This window comes from Eptesicus fuscus, chromosome 7 (genome assembly GCF_027574615.1).
Source record: "Eptesicus fuscus isolate TK198812 chromosome 7, DD_ASM_mEF_20220401, whole genome shotgun sequence".
NCBI lineage: Eukaryota > Metazoa > Chordata > Mammalia > Chiroptera > Vespertilionidae > Eptesicus > Eptesicus fuscus.
The window spans coordinates 60,790,739-60,817,128 of NC_072479.1; the positions used below are offsets into that span (position 1 = coordinate 60,790,739).

The 26,390-nt window shown below is 46.1% G+C and overlaps 1 protein-coding gene across 4 annotated transcripts in view; it reads right to left on the reverse strand.

Annotated features, from left to right (window-relative positions):
- PFKM (phosphofructokinase, muscle) overlaps positions 1-26,390 on the reverse strand; it is a 44,023-nt gene that overhangs the window by 6,911 nt on the left and 10,722 nt on the right. For 3 of the 4 annotated variants that reach the window (XM_054719126.1, XM_054719125.1, XM_008140607.3), the window contains exons 4-19: positions 17,260-17,352; positions 10,352-10,425; positions 9,441-9,518; positions 7,903-8,092; positions 7,515-7,680; positions 6,474-6,518; positions 5,913-6,021; positions 5,699-5,794; positions 5,366-5,458; positions 4,608-4,733; positions 2,931-2,995; positions 2,407-2,470; positions 1,245-1,394; positions 775-845; positions 340-427; positions 98-250 (exon numbers count right to left, since the gene is read on the reverse strand). In XM_054719126.1, coding sequence (XP_054575101.1) covers positions 98-250; positions 340-427; positions 775-845; positions 1,245-1,394; positions 2,407-2,470; positions 2,931-2,995; positions 4,608-4,733; positions 5,366-5,458; positions 5,699-5,794; positions 5,913-6,021; positions 6,474-6,518; positions 7,515-7,680; positions 7,903-8,092; positions 9,441-9,518; positions 10,352-10,425; positions 17,260-17,352 — 1,661 coding nt within the window. Of the gene's footprint in view, positions 1-97; positions 251-339; positions 428-774; positions 846-1,244; positions 1,395-2,406; positions 2,471-2,930; positions 2,996-4,607; positions 4,734-5,365; positions 5,459-5,698; positions 5,795-5,912; positions 6,022-6,473; positions 6,519-7,514; positions 7,681-7,902; positions 8,093-9,440; positions 9,519-10,351; positions 10,426-17,259; positions 17,353-20,860; positions 20,918-26,390 lie in introns of those variants that run through there. The other variant, XM_028144264.2, reaches the window with a different exon arrangement.

A 26,390-nucleotide genomic window follows, 5' to 3' on the forward strand; every position in this document is an offset into this window, starting at 1 on the left:
GTTGGTACAAAAAATATACCTCACTTTCCAGGACCAGACTCGGTCCAGGGCTTATAATCTTGGCCAGAGGCCTGGGTGGGGGGTGGGGGGCTCTCACCGTGCAAATTGTATTGAGCGCTGTGTCAGCCCCCACACTGAAGTCTGAGCCAGGGACATTGTTGGAGACGGTGGCAGGAATGATCACAAACGGGATGCAGAGCTCGTCATACTGCTTCCTGCCCTCCATCAGCTCCAGGCCCCCGGTGTAAGCCTGAGGAGAGAGCGGCGGGGGCAGGATGAGGGGAGCGAGGGACATGAGGGAGGGTGGGAGGGAGAGGAGGAAATGGGACCGGCACTCACCTCAAAGCCCCCAATGATGACAAGGCCCTGAATGTTAAACTTAGTGATGTTGGCACTGATCTGTTCGAAGTTCTTCTTGGGCAGAGTCCTAATTGGGGGTGGAGGTGGGTGGGAATAGGTGTGGGGGTGGGGAGGGAGGATAATGAAATTTGGGGAAGAGACAGCAGAGAGAGGAAAGTTAGAGGACACTTTACTTTTAATTTCTTGATTTGTGCCCTCTTCCCTACCCCACCCCCACCCAAGAACACACACTGGGGCTCTAAACTGCCAGAGCTGCTCAAAGAGGTGGGGTGGCCTGTCTGCTCTCACGGAAGCAACTGTGAGCGTAGCGGGGAGAATCCCAGGCAACAGCAGTGGTCCCAGCGGACCCTGACCTGATGAACTGGCTCCCTTGAAGGGGTAACTAGGAGGGGGTGCTCCTGCAATGCCACTTACCTCTTAGTCCCAAGTTTAGAACCACCTTGGCCAGTCCAGCCCCCAACATAGCTCCAGCCAGCTTCCTCGATCTGCGGGGAAAGGTCAGATCGCACACTGACCCCACCCGAGTTCTGACCCACCCTGACACCCTCTGGTTGGAAGAGGACCACCAGGGACTGGCTTTTCCCCACCTCGTTGGACATCTCCCACCCTTTCTGCTCGTGCCCAAATAACGAGCACCTACTTATGTGAGGCACGGTGTTGAGCTTTGGGATAGAGAATTAAATGAGACGTGTTGCTTGCAAGGGGTTGGATTCAGTGGCCCTTGCCTGTTTCTACTGTCCTCAAATTAAATATCTACTTCTGCTCATTGCTCGAACTATGAGACAGAAAGGTAGTGAGGGACAGGGGCAGAAAAGAGAACAGACAGGTGACTCCCTGCTACACTTATCCCAGAATACCACCCTCTTTCCTTTCGGCTCCCGTACCTGACCCTTGGCCAGGCCCTCGAAGCCGTCATGCACAACCAGGACTCGGTTGCCCTGGATGAGGCCAATTCTCACGGTGGAGCGGACGGCAGCATTCATGCCTGCTGCCGGGGCGCCCACATTCATCACGGCCACTGTGTGCAAGCCCGTCTGTGGAGAAGCAAGCAGAGAGGGAGCAGGGGAAAAGGGGGGACAGGTCAGAAGGGAAGCTGAACTGAGTCCCTTGTGGTCCTTGAATCAGGACAGCTGCCTGACAACACACACCCCTCTCTCAGGGAACTCCTGCATAGCTTGCTCCCTCATACAATGGTAGCAAAATTCTGTATCACAAATCAGTCAAAAAAGCTGCTGTCCCTGACCTCAGATATTCTATATAATAAAAGCCTAATATGCTAGGTGTCTGGTTGTCTGGTTGTCGGTTCAAGCAATCAAAGCATAATATGCTAAGGCTGCTCAACCGCTAGCTATGATGTGCACTGATCACCAAGGGGCAGGCGCTCCGACTGGAAGGTTAGCTTGCTGCTGGGGTCCGGCCGATCGGGACTGAGCGAGACTGGCCGGACATGCCCTGGAGCCCTCCCATGGTCCCTCCCCGGCTGGCCAACCTTGCGGGCCTCTAGTCATTATATAATGAATAAGACCTTCCAGAGCAGCATTTCCCAAAGTGAGATCCTCGGACCACTTGCTTCAGAATCCATCTAGGGAGCTCATTAAATCTACCTCTTCCTGGGCCCTGCCCCAGATCTAAAATCCCCTCTGGAGGAATGACCCAGGAATCCGCATCAGCACCAGGGACTATGCTCTACATAAATATAAACACTACTCCAGTGGAAGAGGTGGCTTCAACGCACTTAGGGGTGACTATTCCCAGATTTGCCCAGAGAAAATAAGCCCTCTTTCCTGCTCCTTGTGTGCTATCACGTCAGCCCTGAGTTGGACACGGGTCTTGGTCAGAGATATCCAGGGCATGCTAAGAACACAGGGCTGGTACCTGGGGGTGGCTAACACAAAGTTATCTTAGCAGGGTCAGGGTCTCGGCACTGCAGGTGATAGTGGGGCAAAGAAGCTGGAAAGGCTGAGGGACTAGGAGTTGGGAGAAGCATTTCATAGAGGGAGACTGGGGGCACGCCAGGGTGACGCAGGGCGAATAACTTGCCAGTACCTTAGACACTGGGGGTCTGACATGAGCCAGAAGCTTGTACACCTCCCAGTTGTTCATGAAGCTCCTGTAAAAAGTAGAGAGAGGTGTCTTCCGTCCGTTCCCCAAGCCAGCAGCCAATGGGATCTGGTCTGAAGTTTTGCTCCCAATGTGAAATTCCACAGGGCAAATCTCTAAGGACATACGTGGGGCAGCAGCAGGGACTGGGCAGGGTCTGCAAAGGGGGCACTAATTCATCAAACCCTCCCGAGCACGCTTCTCCCCAGGCTCAGCACAGAGACTGCCCCTTGCCTAGACACTTATAATCTAGCCGGGCTCCACAGAGAGAAATAACAGATTATAGAAGGCCAGTCTCAGGGAGGGCATCCTTGGGATGAGCTGAGCCTCAAGGTTACTTCGCAACTGATTCTCTTGGGGAAGAAAGTTTGCAGAGACAACAAGAAGAGGCAGAGGCAGAGGCTCTGTGACTTTTGGCTTCATTTGGCATCTCATCGCTGTAGCTAGTGAGCTTCCGGTCGTTTCCTCACCGGCCTCTCAGCTTCAGGGCTTCATCAAACTTCTTCTCGGACATGGCCTTGGTCACATCTTTGGTCTGAGGGAGGAGCACAGCAACAATCGTGACTCCAGGGCAGGTCTTGCACAGCTGGAGGCCCATCCCACAGGGAGACTCTGCCCATCGCTGGCGTGTGACTAAGTCCTGTCCACCCTGCACCCCACCGTTCCTGTGCCCCTCAAACGTTCACAGAAGAAGTATTTTTGTTTTTCCCTTAATTTTCTGAGTAATGAGCAGCAATAGAAGAAAGCTGATCCAACGCTCTATTTATTAGAAGATGGGCAGAGTGTGGCAGTGCTCACATATAAAACAGCATCTTCCTCCATCACACACTCAGGGCCCAGCCTCAAGTAGCCCCCGAACCAGTGAGTGCATGAAGAAGACCCTGCACATAACCCAGATGGGGAGGAAAGCTGACCCCGGCCATGTGCTCCCCCACCACTGACTTCTGCTCTGGGAGCCAGTGCTTTAGCTCTGAGGCTTTTAGAGATCCAGTTCCAAGCAAGGCTGGAGCTTGTCTGGGCTGTAGGTCACTGGAACCCCAAGTCTCACAGGGAAGCCGGCCAAGAGGTGGGAGCCAGCCCTGAGCATTCCTGCCAGACACTTTAGCTCTCAGCCACGATGTTCGCTCTGTGATATCAGTGATTCCTCTATAAGGGCCACACCATTTCCTGTTTCCAGGCACTGCATCAAACCCTTTACGTGGCTTCTCTCCAATCCTTATACCAGCGTCCAGGTGGGTATTAGTACCTCGTGTTAGTTCAGAGAAGCATGTCCAGGGTAGAAATCAGAGGAAGATATAAGCTACCTAGCCAGACCTTAATAATATCCCCTGCTTTTAATAAAGTTTGGAGAGCCCTAGCTGGTTTGGCTCAGTAGATAGAGCATCAGCCTGCAGACTAAAGGATCCCAGGTTCGATTCTGGTCAAGGGCACATGCCAGGGTTGTGGGCTCAATCCCTAGTAGGGGGTGTGCAGGAGGCAGCCAATCAATGAGTCACTCTCATCATTGATGTTCCTATCCCTCTTTTCCTCTCCCTTCTTCTCTGAAATCAATAAAAATATATTTTAAAAAATAAAAAAATAAAGTTTGGAGAGCCTGGTTGGTGTAAATCAGTGGTTGAGCATCAACCCATGAACCAGGAGGTCAGAGTTCAATTCCCGGTCAGGGCACATGCCTGAGTTGCGGGCTCGATGCCCAGTAGGGACATGCAGAAGGCAGCCGATTGATGTTTCTCTCTCATCAATGTTTCTAGCTGTCTCTCTCCCTTCCTCTCTCTCTAAAATTAATTAAAACATATTTTTAAATAAATAAATAAAGTTTGGAGAGATATTGCATTTCTCTCCTAATAGACTTGATGAAGGGGTTTGAGGTTGGATATCATGAGATAATGCATCTCATTACTAGGCAAGATGTAGAGTCTCCCATTCTTTAGGAACATGTCACAGATGGGGAAACTGAGGCTGGGTTGGAGAGGTTACAGCTGCTATGCAAAGCCCATGCATCCTTTCCCCAGACTTCTCTTACTCTGCTGTGCTGCCTTCCTTCTGCTCCTGCCCCCAGCAGCCCTGGAGTTGGTCTCCTTTCCCATAAGCTCCAGCTCAGAGATGGGTTTGGAGCATTAGGAAGGGGCACTGGAGTCAGTACTTACCACCTGGACACACTCCATGAGAGGCAGGCGCACAGCCTGGTTACCAGAGAGGCTCACCACACAGGCTGGGGTGTCTGGGGTCCCCTCCAGTAGTGCCATCACTGCTTCCACACCCATCCTGCTGCCCTGTAGGAGCCCAAGGAGCAAAGTCTGGTTCAGGCCTCCCTATCTTGGCCTGGCCTGGGGAACCAGGGCACTTAGCGCCTTTTCCAACTCACAGGGTAGAGTTCCACATTTAAAGACTGTAGCCAAGAACTTACTGGGCTCTACCTCCCTACCCAGATTGCATCTAAAGCTTCATGACTCTTCATCCTCTTGCCATCAGGACCCCAAGGATACTACTTGATTCCAGAGAAACATGTCCCACTATAGTGGTCAAGGGGATCGATGAGGCTTAATAATATTCCCTTCTTATTGATAAAACAAGGAAGGATATTGCCTCTCTCTTCCGATGAAAGTACGATAAGAGGGTTTAAACTGAGTGTCTGAGGTTAGATTAGATCTAACAATTGCCCTGATGCTCATAGCTCTAAGATAGGAGACCTCACCATTGGGGGAATCATATAGTTTCCCATTATTTTTTGCAACAGAAGAGAACTCTTGAGTGTGAGGGAATGGGTCCAGCCACTGCAGAGGCTGGTGGCGGGGCAGCGTGACTAGTGGTTTAAGGCCCTGTGCTGGTGAGGTACAGTCCTGCAGGGGAAGGACAGCAAGCTGAGGGTTCTAAGGCAGGAGGGCCACCACGCCCCAGGACTTACCAGGATTCGGTCAAAGGCTGACGGTGTCCCACCCCGCTGCACATGTCCCAAGACAGTGACCCGGGTGTCATATCCCAGACGCTTTACCACCAGCTGAAAGAGACCGAGAGAGGAACAGAGAAAGGGATATACAGAGTCAAAGAAAAAGAGACGCAGATAAAGCATGGACAACTTATCTCCTTGTCTTATAACGATTCCTGGTGGGAGGAAACCAGGGGGCGGGAACCCTGGGAGGGATGTGCAGAAGGACTAAGGAGAGACTCGGAAATCATCAGGGAATGGGCCCGGGGTGGGGAAGGTGTTCAAGACATCTCCGGCTCCATTCATACTAACGTTCTTGACGTCTTCTGAGGTGATTGGTTTCCCATGCTTGTCGATCGCACCCTCAGCCACAATGATGATGTTCAGACGAGAACCGCGGGTCCTTGTCTGGCCAAGCACAAAGAGGGAAATGGTCGGCGGGTGAAACCGATGGAGGGGAGACGGAACAGCAGCGGAACAGGGTGAGGAATTTCGTTTTTTAAGGGCAAAAATAAAGTGCCAGCACCTCGCTGAGCCGGCGACAAAGATGCTCCTCCCAGTCATCATCGGGTGGACACTCAGGAATGAAAACCCAGTCGGCACCACAGGAGAGAGAGGTGACGAGGGCGAGGTATCTGAGGTGAGAGCCAGAGGCATCACGCCTGGAGCGACACGCCACAGACGGCCTCCCCTGTACCCAACACGTTCGCCAGTCCCCAGAGTTGGTGAAAGCACTGAGGGTCCTCAGTTTCATTCTTGGGGTGAGGGTGACCGTGGAGACAGCGTCTCAGTGAGATTCCGCCCCTGCAGGGCACGTTCTGTTCATGCTCACCCCCCACAGTGGCTTCCGTCTCAGAGCACTGCCTGTTCTTGCACCCTGCGTGTGCCTGTGCACGTGCACACATGTACACTCATGCACGTGCAGGCATGCGCGGGAGGTGCAGTGGGGACAGGGAAAGGGGCCCCACCAAGAGGCGCGTGTGCACCTCCAGGTCTGTACCACTGGAGGCCTCTCTGGACTCCACAGGGAGAAGGAAAGGGCTAGTGCTGGGTCCATGGAATAAACAAGTCAAGATGGGGATCTTACCCACAGTGCCGGCCCATCACCTCCAGCACAAACGTTCTCTGGTGGCTGCAAGAGACAGACACTTACACTGTCCAAGTGTCCCTCTGGTTAAGATCAGCTGTACCCACTTTTAGACCCAGTAACCCCTCTGGGAGATGTATTTATGCTGCTAGGCCTTCCAGCAGGTTTCCTGAGAGAGCAGGAAGACCTACGGGAAACACTTTAGCCACAGGGTGTCCTTCTTAGGCCTAAGAGAACACAGCAGCAAAAGGTGTCAGTACTGCCCTGGACAGTTTGGCTCAGTGTATAGATTGTTGACATGCAGACTAAAGGGTCCCAGGTTCAATTCCGGCCAAGGGCACATGTCCGGGTTGTGAGTTCGACTCCCTCCAGTAGGGGACGTGCAGGAGGCAGCCAACCAATGATTCTCTCTCATCACTGATGTTTCTATCTCTCTATTTCTCTCCCTTTCTCTCTGAAATCAATTATATATATATATATATAACAAAAAAGCAAAGGTGTCAGTACTGAGGCTCTGTTCCAGAAGGGATGGGGCTCGGGAAGAGAAGGAGAGAAAGGAAAAAGAAGTGAAGAAGAGAGGACGTGACTAACCTGGAATCCTTTAGGATTCCCCTGGGGTAAACTGTTACCCTTCGCCCTCCCATTCTCCCACACTGCCTCCAAGCCCCCTAACCACTGAGTGTGGTGGTAATGGCCTCTACAATCTCTATGATGTGGTTGGAAAGGGTGGCTCAGGTTTTGGGCTCCCTGGATTCGCCTCAGTCTAGACACTAATCATGTGGGAGACTTAAGAGGTATAAAGACCTCAGAGCTACATGTTTGGACAGTGGGCTAGACAGAGGCAAGAGGCAAATCTTACACATTTCGAGAGCAGTGCAATTTCAGTGCTCTAGGGATAATTCCTAGTTAAAAATGTGTTCTAGCCTCAGAAAACTAGTCATTATAGTCACCATAGCTCAAACACTTCCATCTTCTCCAGCTCGGAGTCTTACTCTGTCCCAGCTGCCATCCTCCCACGTTGCCTACCCCCCAGCCCCTTACCTCTGAGCAGTAGTAGTGATGGCATCTACAATCTCTATGATCCGGTGCAGGGCAGAGTCAGTGCCAATGGTCATATCGGTGCCGCAAAAGTCATTGTCAATTGAGCCAACCAGACCCACGATGTTCAGGTAGCTAGACTTTTTAGCCTCCTCAGCTGTGATCTTCCCTGACAATGGAAAGCAAACCAGGAGCGCTGGGTGAGGTGCCCGGCACGCCCAAGAGCAGATGACCAGAGAGAGGGGGAACTGGAGCGAGTGGGAAATGTAAGCGATGGCAGAAAAAGGAGGACAAAGACTGCCTATTTTGTCTAAGTAATGACTTTCTCCAATGGAAGGGAAGGGGTGTGTGTGTGCACTCACAAACAATACCGATGAGAACAATGTCTCACCCTCTTTCTGGAGGTCATTCAACAAGCCACTCCACTCAGAACGGAAGGTGTCGGCTCCAGTGAGGCTGCCATCACCCCCAATGACACACAGATTGGTGATCCCACGCTTCACCAGGTTGTGGGCAGCTCGGAGTCGACCCTCTCGTTCCCGAAAGTCCTTGCACCGGGCACTGCCAATCACTGTGCCTCCCTTTGGGGAAGAGGGAGAAGTCAGCTCACCAGATGACACAGCCAAATTTGGGCTCCACATGCTCAGATTTCCCCTATTCCAATTCTGTGATGGGCTGACATAACCATGTGGTCCCTGGGAAGTTTCCTGACATCTTTAAGAGTCATTTGTTCCCTTGAAAGGAAAGGGGCAATAACGCTGGCTGGGATGTCACAGCATCATTCCTACATTCTGCTACACCTCTTGGAAGGCTGCTAAGATCAACCCATTTGCTTGAAGGCCTTGTTATCAACATGATTTTCCTCAAGGCGAATACATAGATGTCTGTTGGCTTTTGAAATAATCTTCACCCTTTGGAAGTCCTCCCTACTGGCCTGACATTAAGGACTGCATCATCTCAATGTGCTTGGTAGTATTTTCCCCTCTCCACCACACTGTGATTTCTAATTGTAACCAGGCACTGCCAGTCTTCTCCTTTCACTCTGTGGGATCTAGGGTGCTAGTGGAAAGAACCCCAATACTCAAGTATTCACAGGAAAAATAGCTTTGGATATAGAAAGCCTTAAATTTCTAAGGGTTTACAGATACCCCAAGAGAGGTAAATACACTTATTTTTCAAAAATCATATAAGCTTCTGATATCCAGAACTTTGGGCACTGATGGAGACTTCTGGCTCATTCCCAGGCCACGTTATGGCAGGCACCATCACTTGCCTAGAACTGTCACTAAGCCCTGCACATTAAATTTCTTTTCATGGTGTGGTAGGGGATTGAGGCAAAGGATGGAGATACAAATATAATTAGTAAATTTTTCAGTAAATCAGAAAATGAGTATATAGTGACTTAAAGAATGACTTAAAGACAAAGGGTTATGAATGTGATCGGGGTATTTTTAGTTTTTTGTTTGTTTGTTTGTTTGGTTGATTTTTAACTCTGAAAGGCTTTCTGGGTTCCTCCCTCCCTTAAATGGTCTGGTTTCAGGCCACCTCATCACCATCACACGAGGACTAGCGTATTTCAGCCTTACTTCTGGCTCTGGCTCCAGTCCTCGGGTAAGGTTATTTTCAGGGCCAGACCTTCCCCGTGACCCCAGAGCAGGTCTTGCTTACATGCCAGTTCCCCAAGTCGTGCCTATGACCTTTATATACAGAGCGAACTGTCCTATGATCACATCCCCGCTCTCTATCCCATTTTAGAAAACCAGGGTGATACTTTCAGATGCAAAGAGTAAAGGGCAATCACAGCCCCTACCTCGTCACTGAATCCCTTCCCATCAAACCCCATGGCAGGGAACTGGGGAAACCATGAGCCCAAAGCAGCATGGGGTGAAACAAGGACAAAACAGGGGACAAACGTCCTCTAGAACGTACCAGCTGAAGCATCATCGAAACGCTCTCCCAGGTGGCTTCCCTGATGTGCTCGCCACCATCCACCAGGCCTTGATAACCCTGTGGGGCACATTAGACCCATTCAGTCTCGGCTAGGCCTCCCCCTTAACTCCCAGGATCAAGACAGGACCTGGGAAGAGGTTCTCAGAGAATGAAGTCACCTGCTCCCATTACAGATTCCTGGATACTTGTGAGACTAACACAGTCCAAAGAAGGAGAAGTTAACTTTTTCAGTACCCTCTTCTAGTTTCTCCCATTTTTTACGTCCTTCCTATTACTTAATCTTAATCCCTCTTGTTCTTGGCTCATCCCATTTCCTCTAATCTGCTTCCCAGGGGAACTACCTAACAGATGGTTTTGGCAACAGCGGAGGAGAAGAAAAGGGGATGTTGGAGGGAGGGAGAGGAATGTGACTTGAAAAGACAAGAGACTATACAATTTAAGAGAAGACAGCTAGACTTTACCTAAAGAAGAGTGACAAAGAACAAGAGGAAACAAAAAGAAGGGAAACAAAGAGGAATTAGAACCTCAGAAAGCTGGGCAAGCTACAGAAATCTAGTGAGACTCTTTCCTCCTATGGCTCTCTCTCTGGATATACTCAATTTGCTGTGAAATACTAACTCATTTCAGCTTCTCTCTCTGTTTTGGAGGGAGGTGGAGGGAAGACAGGTACTTCTTCCTTTAAACTGAACAGGCAACATGGGGACCCGGTCCTCAGATCCCTGGGTCCTACCATCATTACTGAGGCTGAGAGTGGGGCGGGAGCCAAGACAAATCAGACACAGCAATGTAAATGGGAGGTAAGGAAAGAGGAAGTGGGGAGAGGAAAGGAGCAGGTTAAGCATGTAGCAAAAAAAAAAAAAAAGAAATGGAGAACAAAGTAGACAACCAACCTCATGGACAAAGAAGACACGGGCACCAGTAAAGATACCAACTCGGACCACAGCCCTGACAGCAGCATTCATTCCTGCAAGAAGAAAAGAAAGAAGTGAGAAAGAGGATACTCCTAAGAAAAGCAGCCCTGGAATCCAAGATAGGAGACAGTTCTTTTCCCTATTTTATTTTATTTTGTTTTATATATTTTATTGATTTCAGAGAGGAAGGGAGAGGGAGAGGGAGAGGAAGAGAGAGAGAGAGAGAGAGAGAGAGAGAGAGAGAGAGAGAGAGAGAGAGAGAAACATCAGTAATGATAAAGAATCACTAATAGGCTGCTCCCTGCCTGCCCCACACTCGGGATTGAGCCCGCAATCCAGGCATGTGCCCTGACCGGGAATCGAACCATGACCTCCTGGTTCATAGGTCAACACTTAACCACTGAGCCACACTGGCTGGGCTTTTCTCTATTTTTAAAAACACATAAATTTTTATTGATTTCAGAGAAAGGAAGGGAGAGGAAGAGAGAGAGACAGAAACATCAATGATGAGAGAGAAACATTGATCGGCTGTCTCCTACACACACCCCATTGGGGACAGAGCCGCAACCTGGGCATGTGCCCTGATGGGAAATCGAACCATGACCTTCTGGTTCATAGGCTGATGCTCAACCACTGAGCCACACTGGCTGGGCTAGGCTTTTTTCTAAATCTAGAGTATTCCTCTCAGCCAAGTCTCAATGTTAATGTAGCTCCAGATACCCCCCTCATTTTCCCTCCCCCCAAATCCTATCTTTCCTTGCCAGGGCAATCTGGGGAATAATAATCTTGAATGCTTATTGTGTTAGACACCACTAAGTGCTTATCAAACATCATCTCAATTAATCCTATTCACAACCCTGGAGTTGCCTCCATTTTACAAATTTTGGAAACTGAAGTTCCAAGAGGTCAAGGTCACAGAGCTAGTACTCTTAAAAAGCTCAGATTTGAATCCAAGTCCTAAAATGCTTAAACCAACACTACCGACCTCCATGCTATGTCCTCCTAATCTCAATGGCTGTCCTAGGTTTGTTTGTTTTTTGCCTTCTGCACTGAATCTAGACATACACCCAGCTTTGGTAGGCTTTTCAGGACAAAGACATGACTCTCTGAGGCTCAGTGACCTGTCTCCATACATATACAGCTTTTTAGTGTCATTTGAGTTGGTGTATGTTCCAATGTGTACCACACAGTTGAGATTCTCTGGCTTATAATGTGAGGAGGGACTCAAGGTGATGTTCAAGGAATCATAGCGTCATAAGAGATCAACTTCTTATTCAAGATATTCCAGTATGTATTTTTGTTTCAATCTAAAATCTAGTTGCATGCTCCTTAACCCTACCTGGGGAAATACCATCTACCACTGAGCACTAGAGAAGCCAGTGATGGAAACATCTGCAGCACTAGACTAAAATCCATCACACACTGCTGCATAACCCAAAGCTCTCTGGAAAGGAAGAGAATCAAAAAGACCAGAATGTCTGCTTCTAGTTGTTGTTTTGTTTTTTTTAGGCTAATATGGCTGTAAGCTCCAAATCATATTGGAGGTCCATTCACTCATTGAACAAATATTTAGTGAATATATATCATGTTCCTGGCACTATGTAGGCGCTGGGGATACAGCAGAGAAGAACACAGAGTTAGGGGATGCAGAGATAAAGGGCTTGGTAATGGTCCTCAAGACCTGTGAAGAATTATAATATGGTGACAATATGGGTCCCTATGAAGGAGATTTGTACAAAGTGCAGTGGGAACAAGGAGAAGGAGCATTTCAGCTGCTAGGAGGAAGTCTGGGAAGGCTGTATAGGAAAGATCATTTGTGCTGAGACCTAAAGGACAATTTCCATTTAATCTTTTTATCAGGTGGACAATTTGGGGGGAAATGTTCCAGGCAGGGAGAATAACACAAATAAAGGCAAGTTTCAAGGAATAACCTTAGGTAATTCAGTATTATAAAAAATAAAATATAAAACAGGAAGTGGTGAGCGATGAAGCCACACAGGTGGGCAGGCACCTGTAAGCTGTATGAGAAAGTGGCCTTCATTCTGTAGGCCAGTGTTTGACTAAGGATCCATGGGTAATGGTTTTGCCGGCATGAGCACTTCTTCTGGGAGAAGGTCCACAGCTTTCATTTGATTCTTAAAAGGGTTTGTGACCAAAAAAAAAGGTACAGACTATGGAGAATCATTGAAGCACTGTGAGAGTACAGGGACAGGATGAGATCGACATATCAGGAGATGGCTCTGGCAGTGTGGAGGACAGACTGAAAAAGATGGATGACACCAGGATTGGATGGCCATCAGATAGCCCAGACAAAAAGTGATGAGGTTCTAGACTGTGAGAGTGATATTTGTTACAAAACAGAGATACTGGACAGGAGACACCCAGGAAACAGAAGCAATAGGACTTACATCTAATCAGCAATGTGATTAGATTTCAAAGTTTTGTGGAAGAAGAGGAAATGCCCATGACTGACTTTCACAAAGGGTAAAACTGTCATGCAGTTAACTGAGCAGAGGCAGGTTTTGATTTGGGAAGATAGGGGTGGGGATGCTACACTCATATTTTGAGTTGAGTTCCTGTGGGACATCATGTGAACTTGGAAGAGACTGTCTCAAGAGAATACGAAGAATTAGAAGGGAAAAGGGCCAGGAAAGAAACCCTGAGGAGAACCAACATTGAAGGAATGGGCAGGGGATGAGGAATCCATGAAGGAAACTCTAAGGAGCAACTAGAAAGACAAAAGGAGACCAGGACTTAGCAATGTCTTCGAAGCCATAGGGGACAGTTTTAAGATGTGGGAATAGTGTCTAATGCTTCTGATAATTAAAATAACAACCACAAGGTTGGGCATGCCAACAAGAGATCATTGGTGAGCACTGATATCAAAGCTTATTTACGACATCACTGAAGCAAAGCCCCGTGAAGGCTAGAGGTCAGAGTTAACACACTCAGATTGAAGGAATCAAAACTGAAAAGTCTGTGAAGGGAGGGGGCTTCTCAGAAGCTTTAAGAAAAGCCTGTGTGTGCCTGGCCTGTGTGGCTCAGTGGTTGAACGTTAACCTATGAACCAGGAGGTCAGGGTTCGATTATCCGTCAGGGCACATGCGGGGGTTGTGGGCTCAATCCCCAGTGGGGGCGTGCAGGAGGCAGCCAATTAGTGATTCTCTCTCTACAGTGATGTTTTTTATTTCTTTCTCCCTCTCCCTTCCTCTCTGAAATCAATAATAATTTATTTTAAAATAAATAAATAAGTAAAAGGTTTTAAGTGTAAAGGAAACAAAAGATGGTGGGCACAAACTATCCAAGTCCATTGGGCAGAAGAAAAATCCCAGAAGATTCTTTCTCTTCTCTCCTCCCTCTGCCTTCTTCTTACCTCAACCCTACCAACCTCTAGAGGTCATCTTTCCTGCTTCTAAATGGGATAGCTGAGTGTTTTCTTAGAAATCAAGTTTTAGGACCCTTTTTGTGTCCCTGGACCTGTCTCAAACTCCTAGTCCCCTAGAAATCACAGACCAGGATGTATAGATTGTTTATACTACAGAGTCCCAGTAATTCTTTGGACTCTGCTATCCAAACTCATTGGCCTATTCTGGCCCCAGGCCAGTCTTGGCCAGGCTCCCCTTGGCTGTTCCATGTTGTCCTAAATAACTCTCTATGAGCAGCTGTCTGACCTATTAGAAGCAAGATGAAGGATAAGATTACAGGCAACAGCCAGGGGGTATTCTGGGTACAGCTAGGAGGGGCTCTGGAGAACATCAGAAGCATGCAATTTTTTAGAGTCTCCAATTACAGCCTGTTGGAAAGAGGCTTTGGGAAGAACTATGGGTGATGGTTCTCTACAAGATAGAAATAAAACTAATATATGACTTGATCACTATCTTTTTTAAAGCAGAAGCTAAAATGTTTCTTTCTACCTTAACTGAACTTTGAATAAGAGAAAAATTATTAAACTCCAAATAAAAGGAATAAATATTTGTTAGATGTGACTTACTCTTTCTGATGAATATGTCACTGAAAATTATAACTCCTAGAATAGCAATCAGAGAGAGAACAGAATCCCTGCTCCTGTAAACATGTAAAAATAGAATGAACATGCATTTAAATGAACTGCCTGGCCCTGGCTGGTTGCTCAGTAGTTAGAGCATTGGCCCACAGACTTGAAGAATCTTGGGTTCGATTCCCAGTCAAGGGCACGTACCTCGGTTGCAGGTTCAATCCCTGGCCCTGGGCAGGATGCAAACGGGAGGCAACCAATCGATGTGTCTCTCTTACTTCATGTTTCTTTCTCTCTCTCTCTCTCTCTCTCTCTCTCTCTCTCTCTCTCTCTCTCCTTCGCCCCTTCCTTCCACTCTCTCTAGAAATAAATGGGGGGGGGGGGAAATATCCCCTTTCCTCGAGTGAGGATTAAAAAATATAATAATAATTATGAAATAAATTAATTAAATGGACTGTCGGTCTGAAGACAGAGGGCAAGAGCAGATGACTGAGGTCCTTTCCGATAGCCATGCCGATTTCCTAAGGCCAACTGTGGCATGGTTTAGGGGGGCAGGGATGGGAAGAGAATTAGGATTTGGTATCTAATCAGCCCAACTTTTGAGCTCAGGATGTCTCCTCACTCCTGACCACTCTTCTACTTTAAGAGGTTATTAGCTTTGCTAAGGCTCAGAGAGTGACAGAGCTATGACTTCCATGGATTTTACAGAGCCCTAGCCTCCAGGGAAAACACACTTCTGTGTTCTCTCCCTGAGAGAATAGGCACCATTAAACTTATCCGTGGCCAGGCCGCCTCTGCATCTGAGCTGCTCCTTCAGTTGGGACCTCTCAGCTCTACTGTGACTTTTCTGCTTTGCTTCCTTGTCTCCCTAGAATTTCATCCTCCACCACTCTCGGTGCCTACTGCTATGCACCTGTGATGTTATGTGGACTCACAGTGAGATAGCTCCCTGGGTACACTGATTCTGTCATAGAATCCCCTGGGCCTTGTCCTAGGTGGGCCTTCCAGAAATCAGCCTGTCAATAGCCCCTGCCTTCACAGAAGATGACCCTTCCCTTCACACAGGTTTAACACAGGTGATGGTCATCTCTAGAATAAGAGGGTCTCTCTGCTCAGGATCAGATGCCGGAAGGGCTCTGTTGCTCTTAGACCCACGTTAAATCCTAAACCTTTTTTTCCCTCTTACCTCTTTCCCTTTCCAGAGAGATCTTCTTTTTCATAATTTCACAACTCTGGGTGACTTACTTGGTACTTTTACCAGGTCATCACTTTTACTCATTTCCTACAATTTGATCCATTCTACAGGCCATCCTACCCAAGTTTTAGGATCAACACTCAAAGTTTATGTTGAAGAGCTCAGTATTGGCACAGGATTCTTTCCAGGAGAGAAGAGTGAAGTGGCAGGAGCCAGGTCAACAGTCTCTATAGCCTCAACTTGGGCTCTGCATTCTAATCTTCCCACTATTCCTAAAGTTGGGCTTCTGTGCCCCCCTTCCTCAGCTTCCTCATCCTAGCATTCTCCTATTCATAATATATATCCAACTATAACTAAATAAATGTTAGTTTTAAAAGATGCTTAAAGTCTAGCATACTAACAAGAAGGACAATTACGCAAAGATAATGTGTGACTTCTTCATTAATATAGCCTTAGTGCTTAGCATCCTGCTTGGCACACGGCAGGTGCTCAATTATTCACTTTATTTAATTAGTAATACATTTAGTGAGTACGTACTATGTACCAGGCACTGTTCTAAGCACTTTAGCTGAATGAAGAGTTCAGTTTCTTGAAATCTATCTTTGTGAAGTTTTCCCTGGTCAATCCTATCTTTTCATCGTATAAGTAGATTCTACTGGGTTAAGCACACTTGATAATGGCTATTTATGTGTCCTACACATAGGCATTCTAGTAATGTATGACATCTTTTCTCATTAAACTGTAAGTTCCCAAAGGAAATCACCTTCTTTACAACATACAAGACAGGGCTCTATACAAAGTGTGTGCTTACCACAAAGTATCGGAAAGCCTAGGGAGAGTGGTACAGAGGAAGGGGACACTAGCTGAAATCTCTTTCCTTCTCTTTCTCATCACAGTCTCCGTGTCCTGGTGTCCCTTTCAAAGAGATTCTGCCTCTCTTCAAGGTATTAAATTAGCATATACAAGATCATCAAAGGAGGGGAAAAAGTAAAATAAATCACACATCCCCTATCTCCCACTTCATTTTCCATATACCTGATTTTTCTTAAATGCTACTCAGAAATGGGTTCCCTCTGGCTTTCTGCCCACTGCCCACCCCCACCATGCATCTGCACTGAATAACTGCTGCTGTTCTGTGTGTTCAAGGGCTAAAGGGATGGAAGGGGAGGAAGGCCAGAGAAAACAGAGAATGGAGCAGAACTCTGCCTAGTAGAAGGACATGTGCTGTAAGAGTGAGGTGCCTGACCCTGGTCAGTGCAGAAATTCTGTAGACATCAGAGTTAATCCTGAAGCTCTAGCTGGAGCCCACCAAATGCCAATTCTGGGTCTCCTCCTTTTCCCAACATTTCCACGGTACTTGAAGTGAATCTATCTACTTGCCTCCTCAATCATTTTATATCATCAGTCTCTTTCTTTCCAATGTTCTTTGAGACAACATCCGTCTTTTAGGTACCAATGGACTCAAATGGACCCACATCTTCAGAGAAATTTGGAAAGAAGTTTTTTGAAGATTTAGGTAAATAAAAGTAGAGAAAATAAAATCCAAAGCAGTTGCGGGATTTTTAGGAAAACCCAAGATTCCAGCGTGAATCTGTAACAGGAGGATAGTTCATTCTATAGGCTAAGGGGAGTCAAGAAGCTCAAGGGGGCCCATCAGCCATGTTTTTGTCTCTAACCAAGCAGGGCCCTCCTCCTTACCTTGGGCATCTCCACCAGAGGTTAACACGGCGATGGCTTTGCCGATCCCCAGGGTTTTGGCTGCATGATGCTCTTCATGGGTCATGATCCAGTCTAGAATGCAAATAGTAATCAGTTAAGACACAGCTGGATCAAGGTGCTATGAGCTCTGGAAATGGCTGTTAGACTGGATACGGCCACTTCAGTCAGGCTCTCTCACTAAACGGAGTCTGGGCTTTGCAGCCTGAGAGCTTGAACTTCTTCCAAAAGAGAGGCGCACACCCCCAGAGTGACGAGCTGAAATGTCACAGTCATCAAGCCTGAGACCGCAAAAGTCCTGGCTGATCCTGCCAATTGGAGCCTATTTGTAGAATAAGCAAAGGTCAAGGAGAAGAGCGATTGACTGGGCAGAAATGAAAAAGGAAGGAGAAAGTTAAGTTAGCCTTAGGGATCCTTCCTTTTAATGAAGGGAAGGGCTGTTGCAGAGCATAGGAATCAGATGAGACCCAGCAAAGTGAAAGCAGAAAAGCGAAGATTGGTTGGATTATGGTTAAGATTAGGGCTGGGTTGTTATGGAATTGGGCTAAGTGGGAACTGGACTTTAAGGTTTAAAGGTGCATTAAAGCTTGGGCATGTTAACAGTGTCAGGCTCAGGAATGGTTAGGGACTTTCTTTTTATTATTATTTTTTAAAAATATTTATTTATTAAATGTATTGGGGTGACATTGGTCAACATGAACATACACATTTCAGGTGTGGGTTTCTATGTTACAAGATCTGTATATTGCACCATGTACCCACCACCCAAAGTCAAATCTTCTCCTGTCATTATATAATTAGGGACTTTCTATGGTTTTTCCAGTCCCTCTGAGGCTCTTCACCTCCTGAACATCTCTTGATCCTTTGTCTTCAGCCCTTGCCCCTCACACTACATAAGATCAAAGGGGAAGAATAACACAAAATCACTGTCACACATACACAGATATGTGCACACAACTTGTGAGCACCTTCATATTTTTGTCTTTAGGGCTTATCCCTCTCAAAGGAACATGCAAGACATACTTTTGTGTCCATAAGATGCCAATGGAATCATCATTCTCCCAGTTATACAGGCTAAAATCTTATATTTTAAAATTTATTTCCTCCTTACTCTCAGAATCAAAAGTTACCAAATCCTATTTTTCTCCCTTCTTTTTGTTTTTTTTTTTTTGTTAATCCCCATCTGAGGATATTTTTCCATTGATTTTTAGAGAGAATGGAAGAGAGAGGGAAAGTCAGAGAGAAACATTGATGTGAGAGAAACACATCGACTGGTTGCCTCCTGCACGAACCCTGACCAGAGCCTGGGGCAGGGAGGCGCCTGCAACCAAGGTACGTGCCCTTGACCCGAATCAAACCCGGGACCCTTTGGGCCGCAGGCCGATGCTCTATCCACTGAGCCAAACTGGCTGGGTCTATTCTCCCTTCTTATTATCACTCCGGCCTCGTCTATCCTCACTGCCTCTTTCCATCTGAATTGCCCACCACAATAGCTTGTCTCCCTCTGCTTGTGTTTCCTTTGTCCGCTCTATTGGAGACACAAAATAAACCTCCATGGAAGGTCACAGACCTCTGAGGCCTCAGTGGAGAGAAGATTCATTCACATGAACAGAGGGTGAGACCTTTTAGCACAAATCATGTTTCTGCTGTGCATCTGGGAAAATGGGGTAACTGCCGATAAAGATATAGGTCACACACGTAAACACAGATCCACACACTTGCCAATAAAATGCATGCAATGAGACTCATGAAGACATACATACACACAGGGTGTTATTAAGAGACACAGATTCACAGACATACTTCATATAATCAGTGCTGACAGATAAGTCCAGACTTCTTGGGTTGGCATTCAAAACTTCCAAGATCTACCCCTTGCCTGGAGCTTGAACCTTTGCTCCCACGAATTCTGTTTCATCATCACCTGAACAATGCTTTTCTCCTCCCCACTTCTGTGCCTGGACACACTGCATTCCTTTTCCAGAAGGCAATACAGTTCCTTATTGATCTGTGGGCCTTTTCCACAGGTCAATATACTGCTCCATCATTTAAGACTCATCTTAGTCGCATCCCTATCAAACCTATTTAGCCTTCACCGATGACCACAGGTCAAGGAAGGGTCCTTTTTGGACCTCCTCTAGTAACATATTGTCTGGACCTGGATCATTCCTGTGGCACTTAACTACTACTATCTGTAGTATTTTAATTGCGTATTATTTATTGAAAAGAAGGTTAGACTAGATCAGGGGTTAGCAAATTACAACCCCTAGGCCAAATCTAGCCCTTCTCATTTTAAAACGGTTGAAAAAAACAATTTCATGACATGTGGAAATTATATAAAATTGTAATTTCAGTGTCCATACCACTCTCATTCTTTCATGTATCATCTATGGGTGCTTTTGTGCTACAACAAGAGAGTAGATTATTGCAACAGAGACCAGATGCCCTGAATAGCCTAAAATATTTACCATCTGTCTTTTTATTGAGAAAGTTTACAGCCCCCTGAACTAGATGATTACTAAAGTCATTTTCCCTGACTAGACTAAAAACTCACCCAGGGAGGGATCATGTCCATTTCCTAAAACTCTCCCACAGCCTGCCAAAGTCTAGCGAAGTCTATGCACATAACAGAAGTTCAATAAATACTTGTTGAAAGCATTAGTGAACTGACGAACAACACAAAATGCACACAAATATATGAAACATGTTAAATATGTTCAGATACAGACACAGCTTCATGTGATCTGTACTTCTAACACATACAGACGCAAAAAGGACCAAAGAAACCAGATGCTGAAAGAAATATAAACATGTGGACAGAGACAATCTCCTATTTAGCGTTCATGTCCAAATGTCTACTGTTCTCAGAAAATGAAAGACTAAGTGGCTGGTGCAAATAGGAAGGTAAAAATTTGTAAAGAAAAGACCAAAACGTGAGTATGCCGATCCCTTTTCCCCTACGCTGTTTTCTCCCTCATTCACTCTGGGAGCTCCTGGGGCATAGAAACCCACACCTGGAGGCTTCAGTGAGGGAGAGAATTCACCATAGCAAGGAGGTTAGTGGTGCTGATCACACAAAAACCTGCTCCGATTATTCTGCATGTCTAAGACAGTTACACAGGGACAGGACGCAGAAATGCACGCAGATTCAACTATAAGCATCCTTTACAGATCCACAGTGCCACATACGTAAACATGAAGAAATACTCAAACCTAAACATACAATCACGTGTGTAGAGAAGCAGGAGGGAGGAAATAAGAGTCAGCATCGGAGGTGCACTGATTTGAATTGGATGGGTGCCAGGAGAGGAGCCTACCAGCCAAGAGCAACAAGGTCCAAGCACCTTCCACCCATCCCTGATTCCCGGGGAACGGGCTGTGTGTGGGAGCCGAGGGACGTGAGCCCAGGGGCTTAGGGTTCCTCATGACTGCTCTACCCATCCCCCCTCTGGCTTCCGATGCCACACCACCTCTTCTTTCCCCGCTGCTCCTTTCCGTCCTCCCCACCGCCTCCTCCCAGAGCGTTCATTTCCACGTCGCTCTCAGCTTTCCCCCTCGCTGGTTACCCAAGGGCCCCTCTTGCCTTTTTGTTCTAGCTCTTCCCGGACGCGGCTTGCTTGCACACTGTCCTTGGAGAAGGGGGGAGGGGAGCTTGGCGAACAAGGGGAGGAGCCAGGTGGAGGCACCGGGGAGGGGAAGGAGGAGAGGCTTCCCACCCTCCACTGGCAGAGGCCGGCCAAGAGGCCCCGCCCCCTCCTGCTCGCCTCTCTCCTCCTCCTCCTCCCTCTCCCCCTGTGAACGCAGCTCAGATGTGACCAGGGCTTTAGTTTCTTCACTCTCCAGGGCGTTCTCGGGCCCCCGTATCTATCTCGGGAGCCATCAGCTCCTGTAGACAGTAGGAATCAGAAATTATTTAGTTGCTTCCCTTGTTGTCAGCAGAGACTCTCCGAGACGTACTGCATTCAAGCATCCTCAGCAACAAACTGCAAGCCCTCCCTCTGGCCCTATCTATGGTCCCCCACCTCTGTCACTGTGAACGAACACTTACTGGAAGGCTGTGTGCCAGGTTTTAGGTGCTGAGAGATGAAAAGATAAATGAAGCAGCGTCCCAGCCCTTGAGGAACATTAAACACTGGTATTTACTATAGATAGAGGGACCTCAAACACTCCCTTTACATGTGCGTTTCCCTGTCTCAGAGAAATACAGAAAGGTCAGCGACGGATGGGAGTAGCAACAGACAAGAGCCCTGCCGGGATGACCCTGTCCCAAGTCTGCAGCAGGAGAGGGTGCAGGGTTCTGGCGGTGAAGCCAGCGTATCTGTTGGGCTACAAAGCAAACAGGGTCCCCCCTGGGAACATTGGTCAAGTACTCCCAGAGCAAGAGGTGCATCTTTTACTCAGATCCCCTTTACTCCTTCCTCTGCTCCACTCATGTCTTTGCGTCAGTGCCTCGCCCCAGCCGTCCCTTTTCTGGCGGTTTCTACAGCCCAGTCTAGCTTACTTTTGCTGCCCCTACACCCTCTGGCCACAAATGATAGGAATGCAAGTCATTAGGAGATAACGCCATTGACGACACAAAATTAACTTTTGTGCTGCACATGTTACCCTCAAAAAATTAAAAAGACAACTCATAGAAGGAGAGAAAAACTTTGCAAATCATATATCTGAGAAGGGACTGATGGATATCCAGAATCTATAAGTAACTCTTGCAACTCAATAATAAAGAGTTAATGACACATCCTAGATAGTTTGGCTCAGTAGATAGAGTGTCGGCTTGCGGACTGAAGGGCCCCAGGTTCAATTCCCGTCAAGAGCACATGCGGGGTTGCTGGCTGGGTCCCCAGTCGGGGGGTTCAGGAGGCAGCCGATCAATGATTCTCTCTCATCATTGATGTTTCTGTCTCTCCCTCCCTACTGCTCTGAAATCAATAAAAAAGTATTTTTTTAAAAAAGGTAATAACCCAGTTTAAAAAATGGGTAAAAGATCTGAACACATACCTCACCAGAGAAGACAGAGATGTCAAATAAACATATAAAACAATGCTTAATATCATAAGTCATTTGGGAACTGCGAATTAAATTGGTGAGATACTACAACCTGTTACAATGGCTAAAAAAAACAAAAACCCTGACAATACCAAGTACTGACAAGAATGTGGCTGCAATTCTCATTCTTCATTGGTAAAAATGCAAACTGGTCAAGTCACTTTAAAAGACAGTTTGGCAGTTTCTTACAAAGCTAAATATAATCTTATCACACGATCCAGTGATTATCCAAATGAGTTGAAAAGTACATTCACACAAAAACATGAACATGAATGTTTATAGCAGCTTCATTCCTAATTGCAAAAAACTGTAAGCAACCAAAATGTCCCCTAAAAGGTAAATGGATACACAAACTGTGGTGCATCCATACAATGAAATATTCAGCAATAAAAAGAGAAAATACAGACAGTCTAGCTAGGAATGGGAATACCAAGAGGCAAGACCTCCCCCCGCCCTTGATATGACCCATTGAGCCAAGAAAAGAATAAAAGAAACTTAAATACATATTGCTTAGTAAAAAGAGCCAGTCTGAAAATGGTATATACTGTATGATTCCAACTACATTACATTGTGGAAAAGGCAAGACTACACAGAGAGTAAAAAGATTAGTAGTTGACAAGGGCTTGGAGTACAGAGGGAAGGATAAATAGGTCCAGCACAGGGGATTTTTAGAGCAGTGAAGTTAATCTGTATGATGTTATAATGATGATTACACTTACACCATGACTCTGTCAAACTCACAGAACTGTACAATACATAGAGTAAACTTTAATGTAAACTATGAGCTTTAGTCAATAATAATGTATCAATATTGGTTCATCAATTGTAACAAATGTACCACACTAGTGCAAGATGCTAATCATAGGGGAGACCAAACAGAGAAGTGAGGATATATGGAAATTGTACAATCTGCTCTATTTTCTGTGAGCCTAAAATTGCTCTAACAAATAAAATCCTATTGAATAAAGAGGTAATATGCAAATTGACCATCACTCCAACACACAAGATGGCCACCCCCATGTGGTCAAAGATGGCCGCCCCCATGTGGACACAAGATGGCCAGCAGGGGAGGGCAGTTGTGGGCGATCAGGCCAGCAGGGGAGGGCAGTTGGGAGGGACCAGGCCTGCAAGGGAGGGCAGTTGGGAGGGACCAGGCTGGCAGGGGAGGGCAGTTGGGGGGGACCAGGCTGGCAGAGGAGGGCAGTTAGGGGCAATTGGGTCAGCAGGGGAGCAGTTAGGCATCGATCAGGCTGGCAGGGGAGTGTTTAGGGGCAATCAGGCAGGCAGGCAGGCGAGCGGTTGGGAGCCAGCAGTCCTGGATTATGAGAGGGATGTTCGACTGCCCTCAAGGGGTCCCAGATTGAAGAGGGTGCAGGCTGGGCTGAGGGACACACACCACCACCACCACCCATGCACAAATTTCATGCACTGAGCCTCTAGTTATTAATATAAAAAGTATATTCTGTTCATTGTAATAGAAAAAAGTTCTGATATTAAAATAAATGGGCAAGTGTTTGAATAGACATTTCTCTAAAGAGGATATGCAAATAATCAATAAACACATGGAAAGGTTCTCAACATCACTAATTGTTAGGGAAATGCAAATCAAAACCACAATGAGATTCCCTTTTATACCTATTAGGATGGCTATTAGAAAGAAAAAAAAAAAAAAAAGGGAGCCCTAGCCTGTTTGACTCAGTGGATAGTGTGTCAGCCTAAGGACAAAGGGTCCTAGGTTTGATTCCGGTCAAGGGCACGTACGTCAGTTGCAGGCTCCTTCCTGGCCCAGGCCCTGGTCAGGGCTCATGCAGGAGGCAACCAATTGATGTGCTTCTCTCACATTGACATTCTCTCTATCTTTCCATCTCTCTTCCACTCTCTAAAAATCAATGTAAAAATATCCTTGGGCGAGGATTTAAAAAAAAAAAAGGAGAGCATTGACCTGTGAACCAGGAGGTGACGGTTTGATTCCCTGTCAGGGTATATGCCCAGGTTGCGGGCTCCATCCCCAGTGTGGGGCATGTATCAATGATTCTCTCTCATCATTGATGTTTCTATCTCTCGCCCTCTCCCTTCCTCTCTCTGAAATTTATTTTTAAAAATATATTTTTAAAAAAGGAAAACAAATGTTGAAGAGCATGTGGAGAAATTAAAATCTTTGTAGATTAGCCAATATGGAAAACAAGTTGGCAGTTTCTCAAAATGTTAAACATGGAGGATGCTCATTAGCAATTTTATTCATAATAGACAAAAAAAAAAAAAAGGAAGCAGCCCACATGTCCATCAACTGACGAGTGGATAAATAAAATGTGTCCTATCTGTACAATAGAATGTTACTTGGCAATTAAAAGAATGAAGTACTAATACATGCTACAACATAGATGAGCCTTGAAAACATTATGCGAAGTGGAAGAAACCAGTCACAAAAAAACCACATATATAATTCTGTTGATATGAAATGTCCAGAATAGGCAAATCTATAGAGATAGAAAGTAGATTAGCAGTTATATTATGCAAGGCTTCAGGGAAACAAGGAGTAACTGCCAATGAGTAAAGGATTTTGTTTTTTTGGATGATGAAAATGTCCTAAACTTAGAGTGACTGCACAATTCTATGAATATAGTAAAAAAAATTACATTGTATACTTTAATTTTAATGAAGTTGTACTCATCTATTATTTCTTTCATGGAACATGTCTTTGATGTTGTATGTAAAAAGGCATCATCAACCCAAGGTCATTTAGGTTTTCGCCTATGTTATCTTCTAGAAGTTTGTAGTTCTGCATTTTACATGAAGTCTATGACGTGTTTTGAGTTAGTTTTTGTGAAGGGTGGGAGTTCTATATCTGGATTCATTTATTTTTGTGCACATGTCTAATTGTTCCAACACCATTTGTTGGAATGACTATCTTTGCTCCATTGTATTGCCTTGGCTCCTTTGTCAAAGAATAGTTGCCTGTATTTATGTGGGTCTGTGGCTGGGCTCTCTATTCTGTTCCACTGCTCTATTTATTTATTCTTTTAACGGTACCACACTGTTTTGACTACTGTAGCTCTATAGTAAATCTTGAAGTTGGATAGTATCAGGTCTCCAACTTAGTTTTCCTTCAATATTGTCTTGGCTATTCCATATAAGCTTTAGAATTAGTTTGTTGATATCCATAAAATGACTTTCTGGGATTTTGACTGGGATTGCATTGAATCTGTAGATCAAGTTGAGAAGAACTGACTTCTAGACAATATTGAGTCTTCCTATCTATGAACATGGAATTTATTTATGTATTTATGTATTTACTAGAGGCCTGGTGCATAAAATTCGTGCATGGGTAGGGTCCCTAGGCCTGGCCGGTGATAGGGCCGATCTGTGGGGCGACTGGCGGGGCGATTGGAGGGCCCCTGCTGGCACCTGCCTTGGCTGGCCTGGTGCCGCCTGCTTGCTGGCCCCGTCCTCCACCACCACTGCCATTCGGGGCCTGCAGGCTGGGGGCAGCTCCTGCATTGAGCGTCTGCCCCCTGGTGACCAGTGCACCTCATAGAGACTGGTCATTCCGCCAGTTGTTCTGCTGTTCGGTCGATTTGCATATTAGGGTTTTATTATATAGGATGCATTTATTTTATTTCATTCATCAGTTTTGTAGTTTTCTTCATAAAAATCTCATATATGTTGTTAAATTTATGCCTAATTATTTCACTTTTGGGCTGCTAATAAAATGGTATTTGTGTTTTTAGTTTATAATTCCACTTGTTCATTTTTTATATATAGCAGTGGTTCTCAACCTTTCTAAAGCTGCAACCCTTTAATACAGTTCCTCATGTTGTGGTGACCCCAACCATAAAATTATTTTTGTTGCTACTTCATAACTGTAATTTTGCTACTGTTATGAATCGTAATGTAAATATCTGTGTTTTCCGATGGTCTTAGGCGACCCTGCTAGCAACCCACAGGTTGAGAACTGCTGCTGTAGAGCCTAAGACCATTGGAAAACACAGATATTTACATTACAATTCATAACAGTAGCAAAATTACAGTTATGAAGTAGCAACGAAAATAATTTTATGATTGGGGGT